Source organism: Thermobia domestica, chromosome 13 (assembly GCF_964235325.1).
Source record: "Thermobia domestica chromosome 13, izTheDome1.hap1.1, whole genome shotgun sequence".
Taxonomy (NCBI): Eukaryota; Metazoa; Arthropoda; class Insecta; order Zygentoma; family Lepismatidae; genus Thermobia; species Thermobia domestica.
Window position 1 is genome coordinate 43,885,916 of NC_137466.1, and position 24,880 is coordinate 43,910,795.

Consider the following 24,880-nt stretch of genomic DNA (forward strand, 5'->3'; position numbering starts at 1 on the left):
TTTTTTTAATCTAAAACTTATATTTATTTTTCCATGTAATACTAAAAGTAACTGACTGAAAATACTTCATCTTCTCTCCTCCTAGGCATTACGATCGTTATATTATACATCTATAAATACACAAGCACTCTGTGTGAAGGTATTGTGTCCTATATGATAAACTATGTGTAACTCTTAAGAGCGTTGGTGGGCTATTTAAGTTCCCCACGGCCTCTCTTTAGCAACGTACATTTTCTCGTTGTAGGCAGATACATTTGTTGTTCAATGTAATTCCAAGAATAGTATTTACAAAAGACACCATGTGTACGTTTATCCAGATTATGTGTTACCATATCTGCAACTATTGCGCCCAATATAACTATAACTATAACCGCAAGATTTATAATGAAATTTTAATGTGAGGATTTTGGGATACCCCAGCAACAGAAAAACGTTACTTTTTTACCAGCACAGTTAAGGGATAATAATATTTTGGACTTAGCATTGTTTTGGACTGAAATTCTGCGAGAACAACGAATATTACTTATTTGAAATCATGAACAGTGAATGCACATTATCAGATCAATATTAAAGCTATATTTATTTCTATTTCTATCACGACGACTTACCTTCATTTACATTTTCAGATACAAAAGAATTTCTATGAATTTGTGTCAACTCGTTTTCTTTTATGCATTTCTTAATCAACAAACTTGTACAACCGCTCACTGTAGTCCGGGACATCAAAATTTATTGAAGGTGCCAAAACAGTTCTAACACATTTCCCCTTCGGATTTTGATTTCTTGCCTCTAGCACTCTCCTGTAACCTAACTCTCGTACGTGTTGCCTCTGATCCACTGACATAGCCAATAATATGTTCTCTGGATGACAAAAGAACGCGTTCTCTTACAAGCAGATTTACGGAAGTGTCACTCACCGATTTGAATGAAACTTTGCATACTTGTAGAACATCGAAAAATAATCAACATATATTTTTTTGTTTCGGCAATGGTGAAGATTTAAGGATTGAAACCGCCCTTTGATTGTTAGGAGTGGTCTCCAAGTATAGACAAAAAACAATCAGTTAATATAGAAGAAAACATACTGCCAAGGTGGTTTTAGGACAGTTAATTCAGAATCTGACGTCAAAATTTAAAAAAATCAAAATGGCAGATCCAATATAGTGATTAGAATTACAAAATGTCTTCTGATTTCAAATTCTCTGCACTTGGCCAAGAACAATTATAGTTGGCAGGGGGCTACTACGAGAAGGTTGCAGACCGATTTGAAATAATTCTCTATTGATTTGAAACACCTTTATTTTAACGGAATACTTGATTAAAGTGAGTCTATGCACCTCTCGCTAATCGCGATACATATATATAGTGAGTCCCCTCGCCTCTCAATGTCAGAATTTCACATATCCACAATTGTTATAATTATGAATTTATTATTGAGAAAACGCTTCATAGTAATGATATTTCGTTAAAAAAAAAAAAAGTATGTGATGCAGCAATAGCTGTGACAAATCGCAAAATGCAGCACAGTCTTCTTCCAAATAACTGTTTTTGTATTACTCTAATAAGATTTGCAAATCTGGGAGAAGAAAATTGATTATGAATAAGTGATTTGGAACTAAATTATATTATTACGGAGATGTAAATTTATGTTATAGTTGTAGAGAACAATATCAATAAAATGTCTCAAGAAGTTTTTCCACGGCCTAAAGACGAACACATCAAGAGGCTGAATCCTACCAGTTGTTAGTGCAGAATGGTTTCTATTTTGAGATACTCTTTTGTTCGTAAAATAGGTTGTAAAGTTGATTATTGTGACCTCTCTACGAATCTAATAACAAAATGGACTTTGCATTAGACGCTGGGAGAAAATCTTCTTGAATGATCCTACAAGACCTCATGTTAATTTTCCCGAATTTGATGTTTTCACAAGTATATTTTCAGATTAAAATAGATTGTTTTGGACTATAGTGTCAAATTTTCCATTCTTCTCCTTTAAAATAATTAATAACAGTGATAACAGAACACCATTTTCAGAAATTATAGACTGTATGGTGTAACTATGAGTCATAGATTTATTGACTGTGCCACACTTTCTACTGTTTGTGCCTCGGTAAACGATACAGTGAGAGGTGAAGAGACCACCTTAATCAAGGATCCAGTTAAAATGAGTACAGAAAGGGGTTTTAAATAGGTCTACAACCTCTTCGCAGTAATGTCTGCTAACTATAATTGTTATTTGCTAACTGCAGAGAATTTCCAACCAGATGATATTTTGTAATTGTAATCAGCATTTTGAATTTTGTAATTTTGTCGTCAGATTCTGAATCAGCTGTCCAAAATCTACCATACAGTATGTTTTATTCTAAATTAAATGGTTGTTTGTGGTCTATGCTTAGATACCACCCCTAACGTTCAAAGGTTGGTTTCCACCCTTAAATCTTCACCATTGCCGAAACAAAAAAAAATACATGTCATTATTTTTCGATGTTCTACAAGTGTGCAAAGTTTAACTCAAATCTGTGAGCGACACTTCCGTAAGTCTCCTTGTCAGTCACAGGATCGATGATTCTTTTAATGTAGTTTGGCAAATGTCTTGTTGTTTGAACTAGTTTCAAAATATGTTTGCATATGTCATCCATCGAAAGTAACTGAGAAGTCCAGGATCCCTTATAGCCACATCTGGAGCACGCTGCCCTGTCTGAATTGCTCTTTTAGAACTTTTATGGCATCTTTAGTAAATTTTGATGCCAGGTACTACACTCAGCTGATATAGTGGAGAATATGTAAGCTGTTGCCACCTCCAGTGCTCGAAAGCATGAACACAGATCGTGTGGAGGAACTGATACAGGACAACAGGAGGATCACGTTACGACGTCTGACGACACGTGGTAGACCGTCACTTCGCTTCAGAGGAAGAAAAACACTTCGTCACAATGTGGCTAAACACGCAAGGACAGGAATTTATACCAGGAGGAAATCTTCAAACTCATGCCACGATGTGACAAGTGTCTCAACCAATGTGGATACTATGTCGAAAAATAACCTAACGTATACACTATCTGTTGACTGTATTAGTTGTATGATATATACACGTTTCAGTGCAGGCTTTGTAACCTTACTTTCTGATCATCCTTGTATCATAGTGTGTTCTTATAACATATTCGATATTAGGCAACTTCCTTTATTACATGCAACAGTCGGCCACTGAAAGCTGGCTTTCTTGCTACACATGAGTTTCGCAACAACATTTTACAAACTCATGTGAGGTACGATGGCTGAATGGTATACCGCTTAAATCTGGAGCGTGAGTTTCCTGGTTCGATCCCCGATCGAGTAAATTTGTGCTGGACAACATAGTTTCCGTGAATTTTCTCGTAGTACTCCCCTTTCTCCCAGATTCTCATTTCACCAATTCGTCCATCATCATTCACTTGTCTTAGTCATCCGTCTCCCTTGTTTTAAAGGTCATAATCGTGGGACGTTAACTAAAATGAAAGATTTAATCTGCTATGGACTAATCATTTGTTACTTCCAACGCCAATTTGACTGACCCGTACTACAGATTGTCGGAGAGGGTATTAAAGTAGACCAACTAGCAGTAATCTATCTATCATCCTGTTAGATATAAAGTCGTAGCGTGGCACTTACTGTACAAATATAGGAATCACAATACATCAATAGGCTACTTGGCAGCTGAGGATGAATGCTTTCATTTGAACTGGATGAGCTAAAATAGATAGCCACTGCGCCCAATGATTAAAGCAAGTCAATGATAATAGAACAATTGGTGGAATGAAAAGTGGGAAGAAGCGAGAGTACCCTGAGAGAACCCACGGATACGATCTTGTCCACCACAAACTTACTTGGCCGGAGATCGATACAATAAGGACCCAACGCACCAGAGAAAGCGCTCTGCCACTGAAATACCGCGCCCAATGGTTACAGCAAGTCAAAGATAATAGAAGAATTGATGGAGTGAAAGTGGAAGGAAGCGGGATTACCCTGAGAGAACCTACGGATACGATCTTGTCCACCGCAAACTTACTTGGCCTGGGATCGAAACAATAAGGACCCCACGCACCAGAGTAAGCGGTCTACGATTGAGCCACCGTGCTCCAGAACAAGAACAAGAAAATTGGAAGTTACTAGGAAACATTTTAAGAAGCAATATCTTTCAATGGTAAAGACAACTGCTCGATGATCGCCTTTTAATAACTTCATGAGCAGAAAAGACTGATATGCCTCTCTCCTACTATGTCCTTTTAAAACCATATACGTTATCCGGATATTATCCTTTATTCGTCATCCGGATGTAATTAGTTATCCGAATGTTCTATTATCCAGACATTATCCGTTATCTTAATTTTATAAATTATCCGGATAAATCCATTATCCGGATATTATCCGACATTCAGATGTTATCCGTTATCTGTCATCCGCTTTTATCCGTCAACCGGATATTGCAAATCCGGATAAGTTTCTATCCGGTATTTGAATAAAAGATTATATAATTGTGGCCATCCCTAATCAGCATCGTCAGAAGCATACACGAACTAAATGTCTTCAAATCTGCTACACAAGAGCAGGGGCGGATTCAGGGAGCGATCATGGCGATTGTCCCCCAGAAAGGGAATCATTCTTATTTTATATATAAATAAAACCCATTCTAGAGTTTGGAGCTCTTAAAAATAACTCTAAATAGGAGTATTATCAACCACCGAGCCCCAGAAGTCCATCGTAGATCCGCCTCTTGTCAAGAGAATGGGAAACACTATTCACATTCAGTTTGCACATCTCAACAAATAAACAATATTTTCATTCACTTCCATTTACTACTGCATTCTACTGAACTGTAACGACTTTTTATGTTTAAAAATAATTATTCATTTTTCAATAATTGTAAATGTTTATAAGTTCAGTAATTTACCATGAATAGAGTCAACTAGAATTGTTTTTGTAACAAAGAAATAACAACATGAACTGTGAAATATCTTCTCACAGACTGTCGAGAGTTGAGAGTCGACAAACTTTACACTTTCGTTTACCGATTACCTCGAAACTGCGGTAGCCAGAATTAGTCCAGGACAGGGGAGTTATATTAAGAAAATGAAAATCTAACGAAAATGCAGAAGTCTTTTAGTCTGAGAGGAAAAAGGAATGAAATCTCTAATTTCTAGTTCTGTTAGTCTTATAGCTCTTAGTCCGTACCAAAGTAGTGATAGAAATATGGCCAATGAATTATGACTATTTTGTACAACATTCCACTTTAATATCACAGGAAATTCATCTTCCGGCTTGTTTGGTTTTGAAAAGTTATAGAGTGTATTGGTATACTATGTAAAGTATGTGTACTGTCGCTGATTTGTGATAACAATCAGAAACAGAAGTAAAAGGTAAATTACAGTAATAGTTTTCTATTAATTTTTGTATTCAAGGGGAGACGGAAAACCTACTTTTATCTTAACATTTGTTTTCTTAAGATTTCTATTCGGGTTCACACACCTTTCTCTCTCAACATTGAATACGGAAATGGATGACTTATTTAGAATTTGATTCTTGATTCCAGTATATTTCAAACATCACTTCTCGGACCTGGCCCTGTGGTATGTCGATACATCGCTATCGTCGATATCTTTATTATCATATATCAACATTCGATATCGCGAATATATGGACATGAATATATCGTTCTAAATTTTCGATATCGATATTCGGGGGGAGGCGAGGTATAAGGTACACCTAAGACTTGCGATGGATGAAGCAATTAAACTTACTTTTTACAATATTGTTTTCTAATCATAATTTCTTTATTACCACAAATTGCAAGGTAAATACATCCACTTGTAGATTTGCAATATTATATGGTATAACTTCTTAGGTGGAAGAACTTTTCTGTTCCCTGTAAAAAGAAACAAAAAGTCACGTGCAAAAGCAAGTGGTTCGAACTTTGAACTAGAATTTACCATAAGAAAGTTTTTTATTTCTCTCTCTCGGAGATTTCCACCCGTTTTGGCCTTTGGGACCGCTCATTGACAAAACGTACCACATGATCGCTATATGCATTCATGCTCTTAGGCAGAGTCAGAGATTTGAAAAGGAAACGATTTTTTTAATAATAATAATAATAATTATTATTATTATTATAACAATGGGGCTTACAACTAGGGTCCCATTTCTTTACCTTGCATGGGAGAGTCGCAAGTCTGCTACGCCACTGGTGTCCCCTATTCTGTGTTTCTCTTTTTCGTTTCGATTAGCTATTTGTTTTTGTGCTGTTAGGCTTTTATATGAAACCTTTATATTATAAAACTTTTTCCTTTTATGAGTTCCTTTTTTTGGGGCGGGAGGGGGAAAAGAGAGAAATGATTTCTTCTTGTATCTGTTTCTTACCATTCATCTTGTTTGAACTGCTTAAGTAAGTCATTTTGTAACTTTTGATTTCATCCAACTCCGTCACAATAATAAAATTGTCATTCTTAACAATTTGTTTTATTCTCTTATTTGCAGTTTGCCACACTGATATATTTGTGAGAAAATTGAGGTTTAGTCCAACGCCATTCGACTTTGCAACCAACCCAACCGCTAAGCTTTTTGGGTTGCCTGCCATTGCAGAAAAAGGAGAATTGCAGGTGGTAATGCACTTTTGGAGTCGTGTATACAACACACAACGTTACCCACATCATTGTAGACATAAATTATTCATCTTCACAATACAATACTTAGCACACACCTTCGAACCTTCCTTCTGAAACAATGGAATGCACTCTGTTTCTCTCGATCTTATAACACCACTACATCTATCACATACACAGACTGCCTGTCTTTCATCCCTAGCTCCTACTCGTCGAAACGGGACAAAAGACGTTCAGCGTAGCTATCTACCTATATACTAGTCCCATCTACCGACTTATGACAACGTGTTCGGAAATACACTTACTGGCAGAATTGCAAACATGGCGCAATTGCGTACACCTATCTGATATACAAGCTACAATTCTACATTTTGAAATACCTGTAACATCTGCACGCTGGAAGTACCACTAGTAGTAGGAGTTTCAAACCATGGATCCGTTTTTATTTGCTGTATAGACACTCTCGTACGAGCTGGTGCCAGAAGTTTGTTTATAAGAGATTTACATGCTGGAGACATCTTTGGTTCTTTCGGGAACATTACTTTACCTTGAACTTGCTTGAAAATAAAACGAAGAAAAAAGTGAAAGTACAAAAGAATGATCTAAAATTCTCCAAATACTAACTATTTAATACTTTACATGTTTAAGCCTACTGGTGTTTATCTATTAAAATGCTACAATAGCAACAAAAGCGTTTTTTACAATGCTAGCATGCTTCATGCTAGCCCATTACAAAGGTTACGCCCTTTTCTCGTGAAGAGAAGGAATAGTAATATGGAAAAGAGTCAGCAGTGATGGTCTAAGTCATTTAATAGTTTATATGAACTTTATTGATCATAAATTATATAGTATTGAAGTACCATAGCAGACATTATGGCCTTTAGCCATAATCATTAGGATGGGTGTTGAGAGGGAGATGAGGGTGAGGTGCACTGAACGCCTCAATACAGTAAAGGGAAGGGTTAGTTAGACGAATGCATGTTATCTTCCGATCCTGGAGCTGTTCAGGATCATGATGAGAGACACAATGACCCCTGTTGGAAGAAATGGATTACTGTGCATATGATGGGAAGATGTAGCACGAATCTGAATGAATGGCAAAGGCTGATGCGATGTCTTCATCAGGATAATTTGGTGCGAGTGAATAACGATATAAACTAAAGAGGAGAGAGAGTGGCGGGTGGCGCACAGGATGTTGTGGAGCATAATCGATATCACTGTGTAGACTATTAAGCAAAAGGGGATGCTTCTGAGCCACTCTATTGGTAATGTAGGAAAGTCGAAATTTTTCAATATGGTAAAGGACGTGAGGAAAGGAGATGCGATCATACAGATCCTGTGTAGGGCTGGGTAGCTTGATACGATGAGCAAACGCAAGGCGTGGCATTCTAGGATCTTGAGCTTGTTTTAAAAGGTTGAATGTGCAGCATCCCAGGCTCTAACCCCATAGGTCAGGACGGGTCGTAGGAACACTTTATATGTTGTGAGAATGGTATCTGCTTGTAGGCCCCAGGTTGTGCCTGTGAGTTGGCGAAGAAGATTCAGTCTATAGGCTTTAGTGATAATTTGAGCTAAGTGAGTTCGCCATGTGCGGTGAGTATCAAATGTAACACCTAGGTACTTAACATGTTTGGTAGATTTGATGGGAGTATCAAGAACAGAAAGGTGCAGGCGTGTAGGGTTTCTAAGGACGCGGGACCGTCTCTTAGGGTCAAGAAAAACTATTGCTTGAGTCTTTTCAGAATTTAAGCGTAATCGCCATTTCGAGCACGAAGTACCAAAGATATCGATGGCAGATTGGAGTGCCGTGTTCAATTGATAGATCGTTTTGCCGAGAGCAAGAAAGGCTATGTCGTCTGCAAACTGGAAGAAATGTACATTTGAAGGAAGTGGAGAGAGATCGGCAACGAAGAGCAGATACAGAAGTAGAGATAATGCTGAGCCCTGTGGAACGCTGGAATGAATAAAGATAGGATGTGGTAAGGAATTGTTTATAGATATATAAACAATTCCTTACCACATCCTATCTTTATTCATATATGTAATGCGACATGATTGAAAGTTGTAAATGAATCGCATGAAGCACATTGCTAGTTTACAGGACAGGAGCTTAAAGAAAAGCGCAAGATGCCATACCTTATTGAAAGCCTTCTCAAGATCGAATAGAAGTAAGCATGATGGCTGTGAGCGGTTGAAGTTATTCGTAATGAGATTGGTGAGGCGTAAGAGATGGTCATGAACACCAATGCGAGGACTGAAACCTGCTTGATGGGGTAGAATGATACGATGGCGAGAGAAATGAAGTCTGTTTACAAGAATGCGTTCGAGAATTTTGCAGAAAACAGTGGTTAATTGGATTGGACGGTAAGATGATACAGAGGTGGCAGGCTTATTAGGTTTCATAAAATTACAGTCTTGGAAGTTTCCCAATCAGCGGGAATGATACGGGTACGTAAAATGGAAGTGAAAATATGGGCTAACAGGAGCAGTAAACAGAAAGGACTCTCTTTAATATGACGGTAGGTGATAAGGTCCATGCCTGGAGCAGTGTTACGTTTGCGAGCTTTGACTTCACGAAGTTCTGGAACTGTGATAGGTGTGGTAAGTTCGTGATGAGCTGGAAAGTTATGCTCTGTACTGGGTTGAAGATGAGAAGAATCAACATTAAACGTTTATGCAGGATGGTGTCGTACAGATCTTTCAGAAGGAAATGGAGTAAAGATGGTTTGGAGATGATTCGCAAAGGCATCAGCTTTGGCAGTATTTGAGGTGAGTGGATGATCACCGTCTATGAGAGGGTAAGGTGTTCGAGGAAGTGTGCAAGTCAATGCATTAAATCTCTCCCAATATTTTGTAGGATTTGAAGTTGCGTCGATTGTTTTGCACGTCTTGACCCAGTTTCGAAGTTCATAGGCGACAACGTAGTTACGAACCGTACGTTGGAGTTGTAGCTGATAGCGTAGAGCCTCTTCGTTCTTTGTGCGTACGTAATCTCGGTAAAATTGTCGAGAACGTCTGATCATGTGAAGGTACTGAGGTGGTAATCGAGAACGTCATGAATGTACTTGCGAGGTAAGTATATTCTCGGCAGATGCTGTATGAATAGAAGAGATGATAGCATCCAGCGCAGAGTATAGTTCATCCTCAGTATTTGGTGGCTCGAGATGCTCAAGCTTAAAAGTGAGATGAAGTCTGTAGTTATCCCAATTAGGTTTGATAGTTAACTTGACTGGCAGGTGGTCACTGCGAAGAGAGTCTGAGACATCGATATGGCATTTGCCTGACAGGGTTGTGGAGGTGATAACAACATCGGGGGTGGATCTGAAAGGAGGCGCGTTGATTTTGAAAGTTTGTGCAGGACACAAGATATGCGTGTCGTGATGAAGTCGTGGAACTGAGCCTTCTGGCAACCGGGTCTGTTATGAATATTGATATCCTGAGCTCCAACCTATAACCTTTGATTTCAAATGTTTGATTACGGTTATTTGCGATTTCACGTTTAACAGAAACAAATATTTTAAACTATGTGTACTTTAAATAAATTATGTAGACTTTTCTCATATAAAGTTTATTTTTTAATTTTTTTCAAAGCCTTTGTATTTTAATAAGGCTTTTCCAAAATCAATGCAAATGAGTTGTGCTACCATTTTTGGAGTTCTTTTAAAGTATACGTTTGTGGGCGTTTATATGTTTGTGGTCAATCCTTTCGACAATGAGATCTCGGAAACTACAGGCTCTAGGAAGATGACGTTTTCACTGATCGATTGCAAATTTTGTGTAGATTGTCAAGTTCTAATTGAATATTAAAAAAAATATATGGTAATTATTTCTTTATTACATTTTATGGGTACACTGGAAGTGTTGAAATTAAAAAAGAAAGAAAATCTTTGAGTTTTACGTCCCACGGTTATGCCGGTTAGGCTAAAGGAGACGGTGATGATGAGAGATGAGTGAAATGGTGGAATGAAGAATGTGGGAGGAAACGGGAGAACCCCGAGAAAACCCACGCACACGGTGTTTGTCCACCACAAAGTTCACTTGGCGAGGGCTGGGATCGAACCCGGGACCCCAAGCACCAGAGGTGAACGCTCTACCACTGAGCCACCGCGCCCCCCAATAAAAAAGAAAGAAACTAAAGCATCATATCCTACACATTCTACATTCCAACACCACATAATTGTATACAGGAGTCGCAAACCTCTCAGGAGTTTGTTTCATGGCCAACTGACAATGAAAAACGAAGAATAACCATTTCTCCACTCTGACAGTAAGTTGAATCTTTATTGATTGGAGTGTTTTACACAGTGAACACCATATATCACTTACATTTTAATTGATTGTGTGTGTAATGTATTTGCTTATTACACACTGCATACAAAAAGAAAGAAAACACTGATCATAAATAAATTAAACACTCCAACCGGAAGTAGGCTCAAATTTTGCAAACCGTACGAGATATTGAAAAAGTAATCGACAAAATCCCCTCTCTATGGTATATCTTGCCAATTTTTATCAAGACACCTTTCACTTGTGTCTGTAAAGGGACATGTACAGATATGAGGAATAACAAGGAGATTCATGCAAATATGTGAATGGTGCGCTGTGTAGAGAGCGCAGGTTCTGCTAGTCTTGAAATGCTATGCATATATGTTTTTCCCCAATCCTTTCAACAACAAATTGTGTTCTTCACACCGCCATAGAAGGAAAGATGGAAGGGAGGCGAGGAATAGGAAGAAGAACACAGCTGCTCGATGATTTGAAAGATAGGAGAAAATATTGGGAATTAAAAGAGGAAACTGAAGATCGACGAAAGTGGAAGAAACATTTCCAGGCAAAATCTAAAATTGAAAAAAGAAAATCTTCATTAGTCCCAGGGCCTGCCCAAAGGCAGCATACTTAAAAAATAATAAAGAGAGGGCGTGAAATTTGTAAGGTTCACGGTGAGCGGGCCTGAAGTATGTGGGATTCATAAAGGAGGCGCTGAGTAAGGAAGATTATGAACCAGTGATCTACATAGCGTAAGAGCGATAAGCGATAGCGAGAAGGAGTGTTTTGGGATCGATTTTGCGTTTGAAGAATAGGTGATATTTTCTCTCTTAATTCTCTATTCAAAACGGAACTAGTAAAAACAACCACTTTCGGTTTCAAGCTTGATCACTGTAAAGTGTAAACGGCAATAGCGAGAAGCGGTTTCCTGTAATCAATTAAGTGCATCAAAAATATAATCATCACCCTAATCTCTCTATTACAACAGTTAAAGACAGACGTCAACTACTTACAACTACGTTAATCACTAGAGTTAAAAAGGTAATAAAAAACGAAGTTTTTTTATGCAATCAATTTAGCGTCCGAAGTACAAGGTTAGTTCAAATGAACAAGTACGAAGTGACACTGTAGGTATAATCGAAGTCTTCATTGAAAAGTAATAACCAGAGACCTGAGGACAATATTCCACGATTTCACGAGCCGAACGATTCCTTCTTCCTAGAATTCAGATGGCTGTGATAGGAACCAGTCCTCCACTGTGTCCTTCAGTTCTTTGTGCAAGTTGAAGCGCTTTCCTTTGAGATTTATTTTTAGCGCATCAAACAGATGGAAGTCGCAGGGCGACATGTCAGGACTGTAGGGATGCCCAAGCTGCTCTCACTTAAACTTGTCCAGCATATTTTGTGGATTCGTCTCGGTCACCACTCAAACTCTCCCAGTCTCCACAAAAACGCACTCCACTTTCTAACTGACTTGTCGGACACACAACTTCCCCTGTATACGACCACAATCTGTCGATGAATATCGGCCGGTTTAACCTCTTTCACAGTCAGAAATCTGGTAACACCTCGCTGCTCCTCAATCGTCAAATTTTTCAATGTGAACACCATGATTTCTTCCACATGCACTGCCGTGTCAATTGGACGAAACACATAACTGCCTGATTCTCTGCTACGTCATGTGTGAAGTGCCCGTTCATGCCGGACACTACATTCTCTTCCTTAGATATCGCACTACGTTATCCCAAAGCGGTATATCCCTATTTCAACCGGTTTAATTTGTACGACGTTTCGAATCTTTCCATTTGAATACCCTTTTTAGAAAATCCACCTCCACTGCAATATTTATACTAAAACCGTAAGCTTTAGAAAATTACCACCACTTTTAGTTTCAATGACAACTGACAAAATCTCTTCCCATAAGAACCAAAAGTTGTTTACCTGGTGTACATGTGACACAATAATACTGTTTTTTTTTTAAGTATTCCCAAATACTTGCCTGTGATTCCCACGTTAGTTCCTGAGGACCGCAAGGGAAGAGCTGTGGGACATACAGTTCGAAAATAAATACATTAATTGAACCACTACATCCCAGTTACTTGCATTGATTTCATTGATGACTGCAAACGAAGCTTACAATCTCAGGTAATATGAGTACAAATTAGTACACAGAGCAGATGCATAAATTAATGACGTTGGAACAATTACTCTTAAAACCAAACAGTAGGAAGATAAAAGAATATCACTTTGCCTATGGATTAAAAAAAAAAGAAATCCAAATGATACATCATTGTTCTTCGGTTTGCGAGATCTGAAGGGATTTGAATATACAAACAATACGTCTCACCAAGTAACTATAATCACATTCATCACCTTGTCATGTGAACATCTGAACCAAACGAAATACAGGATTATTTATTACACTTCTCTAACAGAATATAGTATTACTAGTATTATACATACTATCATTCTTTTGTTAGTACGAGGAAGGATCAGAAACTTAGGTTACAAGCAAAATATTCCCGGAGTTTCGTCTGTTATCGAGGAATGAGAGGTATGCAGAGTGTACATGGAGTTGGCAACTGTGCGGTAGTTGTAGGTAAACACAAATGGTGACTCGTTTGTAAAGATGGTCTCGCAAAGAAATCCGAAAAGTTATTCGATTTGTGTGGGCGAAACATGAAACCGCGAATAAAATTCACCGGCAGTTAATAAAGCTTTACGAAGAGACTAATGTCACGTCAGCATGTCGCAGAATGGTATCTAAAGTTCGCGGCTGGTACAGAAAAGGTCACAGATTATGAGCGCAGTGACCGACCCGGCACGGTATCAACAGATTTGAACACAAATCGTCTGGAGGAAATGATTCAGGACAGCACGAGGATCACGTCACAGTATCTGACGATATGTAGTAGACCGCCGCTTCGCTTCAGAGGAGGACAACGGACACATGGCGTGACAACGTGGCTGAACAAGCAAAGACAGGAATTTATACCAGGATGTGACAAGTGTCTCAACCAATGTGGATACTATGACGAAAAATAACCTAATGTATATACACTATCTGTTGGCTGTATTAGTTGTATATACACGTTCCACTGCAGGCTTTGTAACCTTACTTTCTGATCACCCTCATATTAGACAACTTCCTTTATTACATGCAACAGTCGGCCACTGAAAGCTGGCTTTCTTGCTTCACATGAGTTTCGCAACAACACGTTACAAACTCATGTGAGGTACGATGGCTGAATGGTATACCGCTTAAATCTGGAGCGTGAGTTTCCTGGTTCGATCCCCGATCAAGTAAATTTGTGCTGGACAACATAGTTTCCGTTAATTTTCTCGTAGTACTCCCCTTTTCTCCCAGATTCTCATTTCACCAATTCGTCCATCATCATTCACTTGTCTTAGTCATCCATCTCCCTTGTTTTAAAGGTCATAATCGTGGGACGTTAACTAAAATGAAAGATTTAATCTGCTATGGACTAATCATTTGTTACTTCCAACGCCAATTTGACTGACCCGCACTACAGATTGTCGGAGAGGGTATTAAAGTAGACCAACTAGCAGTAAGCTATCAATCATCCTGTTAGATATAAAGTCGTAGCGTGGCACTTACTGTACAAAGATAGGAATCACAATACATCAATCGGCTACTTGGCAGCTGAGGATGAATGTTTACATTTGAACAGGATGGGCTAAAATAGATAGCAAACCAGGATCCTAAGAGAGAGTACGAAAATTGTCGGTAGATTGCTCAAATTCCTTCCGAGGCAAGAATTCCGTAGGACTTTAACTTAATAGTACCTGAAATAATAATAATAATAATAATAATAATAATAATAATAATAATAATAGAGAAAATTCCTTGTCTGTAAATAACTTTAATTCCTAGTAATTAACAGTCCCCTTTCCCTTAAATTTACTCCCTGCCTGCCATTATTTGAAAATGGATAATGGTGATGTTGAGTATGAATGTACACAGCCATTTATTACTAAGATAATAGCCTTATTGAATGTTAATAAGATTGTAATCTCTTATGTAAAATCCATAAGTATTTACTTCATGATAAACACGATGTATTTACTAACTACATAACATAAGCACAGTATATGAAATAAAAAAAGTTGTTACTGCTTACTTTTAGAACTGTATAATATTTAACAAGTTCCAACATCAACCAAAATAAAGTACATATTCATTTGAGCATTATTTGTGCAGCCGTAAGGAGTTGGTGTACAAACTAATAATATTAGTAATAGTACGTAATAAATGTAAGTAACCCTATACTTATCTCCGTACAGGATGCTGATAAGGGGTAAAAAATGTCTCAACTAATTTTATTAAAGGTAATAAACCATTAACTGTGAAACTTCCGTAAATTAGGAGGGAGAGGGGGACAGTCTAAATAGGAGTACAGAAATATACACTGAAAATTAATTATTATGATTATTCGTGGAAGAAATATTCTGGAGTGTTTCATACTGTAATCCCTTTTGTGAATAGCAGGTCCTTGTAGAACTCGATGACCCCAATAACTTTTCCAGTTTTAATGCTCATTGATATGTGAAATTCGTGGTTGAGGCAGAAATATTTCACCTAATTTTTTAATCTAAAACTTATATTTATTTTTCCATGTAATACTAAAAGTAACTGACTGAAAATACTTCATCTTCTCTCCTCCTAGGCATTACGATCGTTATATTATACATCTATAAATACACAAGCACTCTGTGTGAAGGTATTGTGTCCTATATGATAAACTATGTGTAACTCTTAAGAGCGTTGGTGGGATATTTAAGTTCCCCACGGCCTCTCTTTAGCAACGTACATTTTCTCGTTGTAGGCAGATACATTTGTTGTTCAATGTAATTCCAAGAATAGTATTTACAAAAGACACCATGTGTACGTTTATCCAGATTATGTGTTACCATATCTGCAACTATTGCGCCCAATATAACTATAACTATAACCGCAAGATTTATAATGAAATTTTAATGTGAGGATTTTGGGATACCCCAGCAACAGAAAAACGTTACTTTTTTACCAGCACAGTTAAGGGATAATAATATTTTGGACTTAGCATTGTTTTGGACTGAAATTCTGCGAGAACAACGAATATTACTTATTTGAAATCATGAACAGTGAATGCACATTATCAGATCAATATTAAAGCTATATTTATTTCTATTTCTATCACGACGACTTACCTTCATTTACATTTTCAGATACAAAAGAATTTCTATGAATTTGTGTCAACTCGTTTTCTTTTATGCATTTCTTAATCAACAAACTTGTACAACCGCTCACTGTAGTCCGGGACATCAAAATTTATTGAAGGTGCCAAAACAGTTCTAACACATTTCCCCTTCGGATTTTGATTTCTTGCCTCTAGCACTCTCCTGTAACCTAACTCTCGTACGTGTTGCCTCTGATCCACTGACATAGCCAATAATATGTTCTCTGGATGACAAAAGAACGCGTTCTCTTACAAGCAGATTTACGGAAGTGTCACTCACCGATTTGAATGAAACTTTGCATACTTGTAGAACATCGAAAAATAATCAACATATATTTTTTTGTTTCGGCAATGGTGAAGATTTAAGGATTGAAACCGCCCTTTGATTGTTAGGAGTGGTCTCCAAGTATAGACAAAAAACAATCAGTTAATATAGAAGAAAACATACTGCCAAGGTGGTTTTAGGACAGTTAATTCAGAATCTGACGTCAAAATTTAAAAAAATCAAAATGGCAGATCCAATATAGTGATTAGAATTACAAAATGTCTTCTGATTTCAAATTCTCTGCACTTGGCCAAGAACAATTATAGTTGGCAGGGGGCTACTACGAGAAGGTTGCAGACCGATTTGAAATAATTCTCTATTGATTTGAAACACCTTTATTTTAACGGAATACTTGATTAAAGTGAGTCTATGCACCTCTCGCTAATCGCGATACATATGTATAGTGAGTCCCCTCGCCTCTCAATGTCAGAATTTCACATATCCACAATTGTTATAATTATGAATTTATTATTGAGAAAACGCTTCATAGTAATGATATTTCGTTAAAAAAAAAAAAAAAGTATGTGATGCAGCAATAGCTGTGACAAATCGCAAAATGCAGCACAGTCTTCTTCCAAATAACTGTTTTTGTATTACTCTAATAAGATTTGCAAATCTGGGAGAAGAAAACTGATTATGAATAAGTGATTTGGAACTAAATTATATTATTACGGAGATGTAAATTTATGTTATAGTTGTAGAGAACAATATCAATAAAATGTCTCAAGAAGTTTTTCCACGGCCTAAAGACGAACACATCAAGAGGCTGAATCCTACCAGTTGTTAGTGCAGAATGGTTTCTATTTTGAGATACTCTTTTGTTCGTAAAATAGGTTGTAAAGTTGATTAAACGTGACCACTCTACGAATCTAATAACAACATGGACTTTGCATTAGACGCTGGGAGAAAATCTTCTTGAATGATCTTACAAGACCTCATGTTAATTTTCCCGAATTTGATGCTTTCACAAGGATATTTTCAGATTAAAATAGATTGTTTTGGACTATAGAGCCAAATTTTCCATTCTTCTCCTTTAAAATAATTAATAACAGTGATAACAGAACACCATTTTCAGAAATTATAGACTGTATGGTGTAACTATGAGTCATAGATTTATTGACTGTGCCACACTTTCTACTGTTTGTGCCTCGGTAAACGATATAGTGAGAGGTGAAGAGACCACTTTAATCAATCATCCAGTTAAAATGAGTACAGAAAGGCGTTTTAAATAGGTCTACAACCTCTTCGCAGTAATGTCTGCTAACTATAATTGTTATTTGCTAACTGCAGAGAATTTCCAACCAGATGATATTTTGTAATTGTAATCAGCATTTTGAATTTTGTAATTTTGTCGTCAGATTCTGAATCAGCTGTCCAAAATCTACCATGCAGTATGTTTTATTCTAAATTAAATGGTTGTTTTTGGTCTATGCTTAGATACCACCCATAACGTTCAAAGGTTGGTTTCCACCCTTAAATCATCACCATTGCCGAAACAAAAAAAAATGTCATTATTTTTCGATGTTCTACAAGTGTGTAAAGTTTAACTCAAATCTGTGAGCGACACTTCCGTAAGTCTCCTTGTCAGTCACAGGATCGATGATTCTTTTAATGTAGTTTGGCAAATGTCTTGTTGTTTGAACTAGTTTCAAAATATGTTTGCATATGTCATCCATCGAAAGTAACTGAGAAGTCCAGGATCCCTTATAGCCACATCTGGAGCACGCTGCCCTGTCTGAATTGCTCTTTTAGAACTTTTATGGCATCTTTAGTAAATTTTGATGCCAGGTACTACACTCAGCTGATATAGTGGAGAATATGTAAGCTGTTGCCACCTCCAGTGCTCGAAAGCATGAACACAGATCGTGTGGAGGAACTGATACAGGACAACAGGAGGATCACGTTACGACGTCTGACGACACGTGGTAGACAGTCACTTCGCTTCAGAGGAGGAAAAACACTTCGTCACAATGTGGCTAAACACGCAAGGACAGGAATTTATACCAGGAGGATATCTTCAAACTCATCCCACGATGCGACAAGTGTCTCAACCAATGTGGATACTATGACGAAAAATAACCTAATGTATACACTATCTGTTGGCTGTATTAGTTGTATGATATATACACGTTCCACTGCAGGCTTTGTAACCTTACTTTCTGATCACCCTCATATTAGACAACTTCCTTTATTACATGCAACAGTCGGCCACTGAAAGCTGGCTTTCTTGCTACACATGAGTTTCGCAACAACATTTTACAAACTCATGTGAGGTACGATGGCTGAATGGTATACCGCTTAAATCTGGAGCGTGAGTTTCCTGGTTCGATCCCCGATCAAGTAAATTTGTGCTGGACAACATAGTTTCCGTGAATTTTCTCGTAGTACTCCCCTTTTCTCCCAGATTCTCATTTCACCAATTCATCCATCATCATTCACTTGTCTTAGTCATCCGTCTCCCTTGTTTTAAAGATCATAATCGTGGGACGTTAACTAAAATGAAAGATTTAATCTGTTATGGACTAATCATTTGTTACTTCCAACGCCAATTTGACTGACCCGTACTACAGATTGTCGGAGAGAGTATTAAAGTAGACCAACTAGCAGTAATCTATCATCCTGTTAGATATAAAGTCGTAGCGTGGCACTTACTGTACAAAGATAGGAAGCACAATACATCAATATGCTACTTGGCAGCTGAGGATAAATGTTTTCATTTGAACTGGATGAGCTAAAATAGATAGCCACTGAGCCACTGCGCCCAATGATTAAAGCAAGTCAATGATAATAGAACAATTGGTGGAATGAAAAGTGGGAAGAAGCGGGAGTACCCTGAGAGAACCCACGGATACGATCTTGTCCACCGCAAACTTACTTGGCCTGGGATCGAAACAATAAGAAAACCACGCACCAGAGTAAGAGGTCTACCATTGAGCCACCGTGCTCCAGAACAAGAACAAGAAAATTGGAAGTTACTAGGAAACATTTTAAGAAGCAATATCTTTCCATGGTAAAAACAACTGCCCGATGATCGCCTTTTAATAACTTCATGAGCAGAAAAGACTAATACGTCTCTCTCCTATTATGTCTTTTTAAAACCATATACGTTATCCGGATATTATCGTTTATTCGTCATCCGGATGTAATTAGTTATCCGAATGTTCTATTATCCAGACATTATCCGTTATCTTAATTTTATAAATTATCCGGATAAATCCATTATCCAGATATTATCCGACATTCAGATGTTATCCCTCATCCGTTTTTTATCCGTCAACCGGATATTGCAAATTCGGATAAGTTTCTATCCGGTAATTGAATAAAAGATTATACAATTGTGGCCATTCCTAATCAGCATCGTCAGAAGCATACACGAACTAAATGTCTTCAAATCTGCTACACAAGAGCAGGGGCGGATCCAGGGAGCGATCATGGCGATTGTCCCCCAGAAAGGGAATCTTTCTTATTTTATATATAAATAAAACCCATTCTAGAGTTTGGAGCTCTTAAAAATAACTCAAAATAGGAGTATTATCAACCACCGAGCCCCCAGAAGTCCATCGTAGATCCGCCTCTTGTCAAGAGAATGGGAAAGACTTATTGTTCATATTCAGTTTGCACATCTCAACAAATAAACAATATTTTCATTCACTTCCATTTACTACTGCATTCTACTGAACTGTAACGACTTTTTATGTTTAAAAATAATTATTCACTTTTCAATAATTGTAAATGTTTATAAGTTCAGTAATTTACCATGAATAGAGTCAACTAGAATTGTTTTTGTAACAAAGAAATAACAACATGAACTGTGAAATATCTTCTCACAGACTGTCGAGAGTTAAGAGTCGACAAACTTTACACTTTCGTTTACCGATTACCTCGAAACTGCGGTAGCCAGAATTAGCCCAGGACAGGGGAGTTATATTAAGAAAATGAAAATCTAAGGAAAATGCAGAAGTCTTTTAGTCTGAGAGAAAAAAGGACTGAAATCTCTAATTTCTAGTTCTGTTAGTCTTGTAGCTCTTAGTCCGTACCAAAGTACTGATAGAAATATGGCTAATGAATTATGACTATTTTGTAGAACATTCCACTTTAATATCACAGGAAATTCATCTTCCGGCTTGTTTGGTTGTGAAAAGTTGTAGAGTGTATTGGTATACTATGTAAAGTATGTGTACTGTCGCTGATTTGTGATAACAATCAGAAACAGAAGTAAAAGGTAAATTACAGTAATAGTTTTCTATTAATTTTTGTATTCAAGGGGAGACGGAAAACATACTTTTATCTTAACGTTTGTTTCCTTAAGATTTCTATTCGGGTTCACACCCTTCTTTCTCAACATTGAATACGGAAATGGATGACTTATTTAGAATTTGATTCTTGATTCCAGTATATTTCAAACATCACTTCTCGGACCTGGGCCTGTGGTATGTCGATACATCGCTATCGTCGATATCTTTATTATCATATATCAACATTCAATATCGCGAATATATGGACATGAATATATCGTTCTAAATTTTCGATATCGATATTCGGGGGGAGGCGAGGTATAAGGGACACCTAAGACTTGCGATGGATGAAGCAATTAAACTAACTTTTTACAATATTGTTTTCTAATCATAATGTCTTTATTACCACAAATTGCAATGTAAATACATCCACTTGCAGATTTGCAATATTATATGGTATAACTTCTCAGGTGGCAGAACTTTTCTGTTCCCTGAAAAAAGAAACAAAATGTCACGTGCAAAAGCAAATGCTTCGAACTTTGAACTAGAATTTACCATAACAAAGTTTTTTTTTTTTATTTCTCTCTCTCGGAGATTTCCACCCGATTTGGCCTTTGGGACCGCTTATTGACAAAACGTGCCACATGATCGCTATATGCATTCATGCTCTTAGGCAGAGTCGAAGATTTGAAAAGGAAACGATTTTTTAATAATAATAATAATAAAAATAATAATATTTATTATTCCTATTATTATTATTATTATTATTATTATTATTATTATTATTATTATAACAATGGGGTTTAGAACTAGGGGTACCATTTCTTTACCTTGCATGGGAGGGTCGCAAGTCTGCTACGCCACTGGTGTCCCCTATTCTGTGTTTGTCTCTTTTTCGTTTCGATTAGCTATTTGTTTTTGTGCTGTTAGGCTTTTATATGAAACCTTTATATTATATAACTTTTTCTTTTTATGAGTTCTTTTTTTGGGGGGTGGGAGGGGGAAAAGAGAGAAATGATTTCTTCCTGTATCTGTTTCTTACCATTCATCTTGTTTGAACTGCTTAAGTAAGTCATTTTGTAACTTTTGATGTCATCCAACTCCGTCACAATAATAAAATTGTCATTCTTAACAATTTGTTTTATTCTCTTATTTGCAGTTTGCCACACTGATATATTTGTGAAAAAATTGAGGTTTAGTCCAACGCCTTTCGGATTTTCAACCAACCCAACGGCCAAGTTTTTTGGGTTGAATGCTGTTGCAGGAAAAGGAGAATTGCAGGTGGTAATGCACTTTTGGAATCGTGTATACAACACACAACGTTACCCACATCATTGTAGACATAAATTATTCATTTTCACAATACAATACTTACCACACAGTTTCGAACTTTCCTTCTGAAACAATGGAATGCACTCTCTCTCGATCTTATAACAGCACTACATCTATCACATACACAGACTGCCTGTCTTTCATCCCTAGCTCCAACTCGTCGAAACGGGACAAAAGACGTTCAGCGTACGCCATGTACCTATATACTAGTCCCATGTACCGACTTATGACAACCTGTTCGGAAATACACTTACTGGCAGAATTGCAAACATGGCGAAATTGCGTACACCTATCTTATATACAAACTACAATTCTACATTTTGAAATACCTGTAACATCTGCACGCTGGAAGTACCACTAGTAGTAGGAGTTTCAGACCATGGATCCGTTTTTATTTGCTGTATAGACACTCTCGCACGAGCTGGTGCCAGAAGTTTGTTTATAAGAGATTTACATGCTGGAGACATCTTTGGTTCTTTCGGGAATATTACTTTACCTTAAACTTGCTTGAAAATAAAACGAAGAAAAAAGTGTAAGTATAAAATAATGATATAAAATTCTCCAAATACTAACTATTGAATACTTTACATGTTTAAGCCTACTGGTGTTTATCTATTAAAATGCTACAATAGCAACAAAAGCGTTTTTTTTACAATGCTAGCATGCTTCATGCTAGCCCCTTACAAGGGTTACGCCCTTTTCTCGGGAAGAGAAGGAATAATAATATGGAAAAGAGTCAGCAGGGATGGTCTAAGTCATTTAATAATTTATATGAACTTTATTGATCATAAATTATATAGTATTGAAGTACCATAGCAGACATTATGGCCTTCAGCCATAATCATTAGGATTGGTGATGAGAGGGAGATGAGGGTGAGGTGCACTGAACGCCTCAATACAGTAAAGGGAAGGGTTAGTTAGACGAATGCATGTTATCTTCCGATCCTGGGGCTGCTCACAAGGGAACCTTCCGAAAATGATAGTTGCAGTGAAAGATGTGACCTATGCCAATTGAAAGAGCTGTAACAGAGATGTTCACTCCCAAAAAATGAGCTGCCCATAGCAATAGGTTCAAGAAATATAAGGGGTGGAAGTTCGGGAAACAGCAAGGTTGGACAAGAGGGGAAAAGTGCAAATTCCGCAAGAAAGGGGGACACGGTAAAATACAATGCTGACAAGTGATGTATATAAAGAGACTTGCCATAATAGGGAACAAATGAAGGCAACCAGTGGGATTAACAGTGTTGCCAACTGCAATGAAAAGTACATGTTTTGCAAAAAGCACTATATGAAATGAGTGCAATATTCAGTGTCAGCTTGTCATGTAGAACATAAGATATGACGTGTATAATCAGTGGTACAATCTAACAAAAGAGAATAGAAAAAAACAGAAGTACGAAAAATACGGAAAAGACGGAGTTGGCCATAATGCGCCACATTTGATCACTAGCTGTGCATATTAGGATGAACAAAACAAGAAGCACCGACTATGCAGGAAACTGACGTACCTAGAGTCGAAAAGAAAAACGATTTCCAAAGTTGGCAACACTGGCCATGAAAATCCAGACAATTCTAATATAGTTAGGCCACTCGCTTCACGAAAAGAAAATTCCGGCAACAGGCATCACTCTGAATGTATCAATGCTAGAGTGATTGAGGCAATATCCATTCGGGGAACATGAAATGGTTGGGTTGAGCCAACAACCGATAATAGAAGTAGTGAACATTATGTCATAGTTGGGTCGTATGTTGGAATATACAGGATGTCCCACCAAATTTTGTGATCCGGAAGATTTGCGAAACGAACAAAAATGTGACGGATCCAGTTGTGCAGGAATGTACCAATGTCAGGGGGTGATAAAAATCTGTGAGAAGCAAGTGTCCCCAGGATCCCCATCGTAGGGCCCCAGGAGCTAACTTCAAATTTTCAAATGGCAACAGGGACCGAGTGGTACCGCTCTCGATAGATCCTGGAATGCGCAACAACATCTATAGAAAACATTTGCTATATGAAGCATGTTTTTCAAAATGGCCGCCACAAATATATGTTGTTTCTTAACATGGCATCGAACATTGTGATCTCAAATTGCTGCGAAGCGAAAAGAGATGTTGCAAATCCAATTGCACAGGAATGTACTCATGTCGAGGGCCAAGAAAACTTTGTAAGAAGCAAGTCCCCCAGGGCCCCAATCATAAGGCTCGAGGGGTCAACCGCAACATTTCAAATGGGAACAGGGGGCAAATGATATTTATCTGGATAGATACAACACCGCCTATAAGAAACATTTGCTATATGAAGCACCGGTTTCAAAATGGCCGCCAAAAATCACGTTGTTCTTGTCACCGAGCAGATATTTTTGGCGGCCATTTTGAAATCCCATATATTAAATATTTCTGATATGCGTTGTTGCATATTCCAAGATTTATCAAAAGAAATATAACTCGATTGATGGTGTTATTTGAAATTTTGAAGTTGGCCCCTGGGATCCTATGATGGGGGACTTGGAGGCACTTGCTTCTCACAGAAGTTTGTCGCCCGCTGACATGGGTACATTCCTGCACAACTGGATGTGTCACATTTTTTGCTTTGAAACTATTTCAGTCGCAGAGTTAGGGGGGATGCTCTGGATATATCATATAGGCGGTGATAGTACTGCAGACAGCAACACACAGCAGATCAAGCCTTTGATTATATTTGCTTTCTACAGGTGTGGATATGTGATAGAAAGACCACCAAAGGTTCCGACACCTAGAGTACTGTTTCGAGACATTCACAGGCGATCATTGTATCATGTGTGACGGATTGGTAGTATTCCGCTGTGCTCACTGCAAATGTATCTTCTGTTTGGAC

At 37.6% G+C, this 24,880-nt stretch overlaps 2 protein-coding genes across 6 annotated transcripts in view; one reads left to right on the forward strand and one right to left on the reverse strand.

Moving 5' to 3' along the window:
* The window catches only part of LOC145668122 (atrial natriuretic peptide receptor 3), a 753,866-nt gene that overhangs the window by 486,675 nt on the left and 242,311 nt on the right, over positions 1-24,880 (forward strand). The gene's annotated exons all lie outside the window — the stretch shown is intronic.
* LOC145669054 (testis-specific serine/threonine-protein kinase 3-like) overlaps positions 6,989-24,880 on the reverse strand; it is a 42,774-nt gene continuing 24,882 nt past the window's right edge. Inside the window, exon 6 of the mRNA XM_081737415.1 lies at positions 6,989-7,189. Within this exon, the coding sequence (XP_081593541.1) occupies positions 6,989-7,189 (201 nt within the window). The remainder of the gene's footprint in view (positions 7,190-24,880) is intronic.